General features: G+C 50.7%; 1 protein-coding gene across 1 annotated transcript; it reads left to right on the forward strand.

Annotated features, from left to right (window-relative positions):
* Window positions 1-264: 264 nt before the first annotated feature.
* TEOVI_000748200 (dephospho-CoA kinase, putative) lies at window positions 265-990 on the forward strand (the record flags this gene model as incomplete). The annotated part of the gene is made up of 1 exon (XM_067220775.1): window positions 265-990. One exon carries the CDS (start codon window positions 265-267, stop codon window positions 988-990), a length of 726 nt encoding a protein of 241 aa, XP_067076876.1.
* Between the last annotated feature and the right edge of the window lie 60 nt (window positions 991-1,050).

Genomic DNA, 1,050 nt, shown 5'->3' on the forward strand with positions numbered 1-1,050 from the left:
CGCTCCATGCGTTTGTTGTGCGCGAATTCTAACTTTGTGCGCACTGGCGTGCGGTGCTGAGGGTGTGTTTACCGCCGCAAATCATCCCTCATTATGTTACTTAATTTGGCATTGAGCTATGACTAACCTGTTTCACCTCTTTCTTGTTTTCTTCCGTTTTCTTACTCCATCCCTTCCACCACTCACGGAACCAAATGCTGCACACATGCTTGGGTGCTTTGCGCTTTCCCTTTCAAACATGCTAGCGCTATCGAGGGGGTCGCCATGCTACTCGTCGGTCTCACCGGGGGGATCGCGTGCGGAAAGTCGACCGTTTCATTACTGCTGAAAGAAAGTCATCACATTGTTGTCGTAGACTCGGACCTTGTAGTGCGTGAGCTACAACGCCCATTCATGCCGTGCACACGGAAGATTGCAAGGCGCTGGCCTAACTGTGTTGATCCACAATCTGGCGAAGTTAACCGTGCTGCACTTGGCAGTATCATTTTCAGTGACCCCAGCGCGCGTCGTGCCCTCGCACGAATTATGAATTTTCCCATTTTTCGTGCAACCATGAAGATGGTTATTGGTCTGTGGTGGCAGAGCTTGCGCCAGCAGCTTAGGGGACAAGGGCCCCTCCTCGTTGTCCTCGATGTACCGCTTCTTTATGAATCCAACATTTACACATGGCTCGTTGACCGGGTGGTAGTTGTGTCATGTAGTGAAGAGCAACAGGTTGAGCGAATGGCCAAACGTAACGGGCTTACGCGGGAGCAAGCACTGCAAAGGATAAATGCACAGATGCCCATATCGGAAAAGTGCAAACGTGCCGATCGTGTGATACATAACGAGGAGAGCCTTAGTGAATTGGAACACTCCGTAGCCGACACGGTTGCTTGGATGCAACAACAGTCAGGTGGGCGGGTGGCATTTGCTCTGTCGGGCGCATTGGCCGTTGGTGTTGGTTTAGGTGCTGTGGTTGTTTACTGCTGCCTCCGCATCGTATTCTAAGATGAGTGCACAGCAATACATGTATGCATGTATATATATATATGTGTGTGTGTGTGTGTG

The sequence above is a fragment of the Trypanosoma equiperdum genome (genome assembly GCF_001457755.1).
Source record: "Trypanosoma equiperdum strain OVI genome assembly, contig: ctg_1227, whole genome shotgun sequence".
Lineage (NCBI taxonomy): Eukaryota > Euglenozoa > Kinetoplastea > Trypanosomatida > Trypanosomatidae > Trypanosoma > Trypanosoma equiperdum.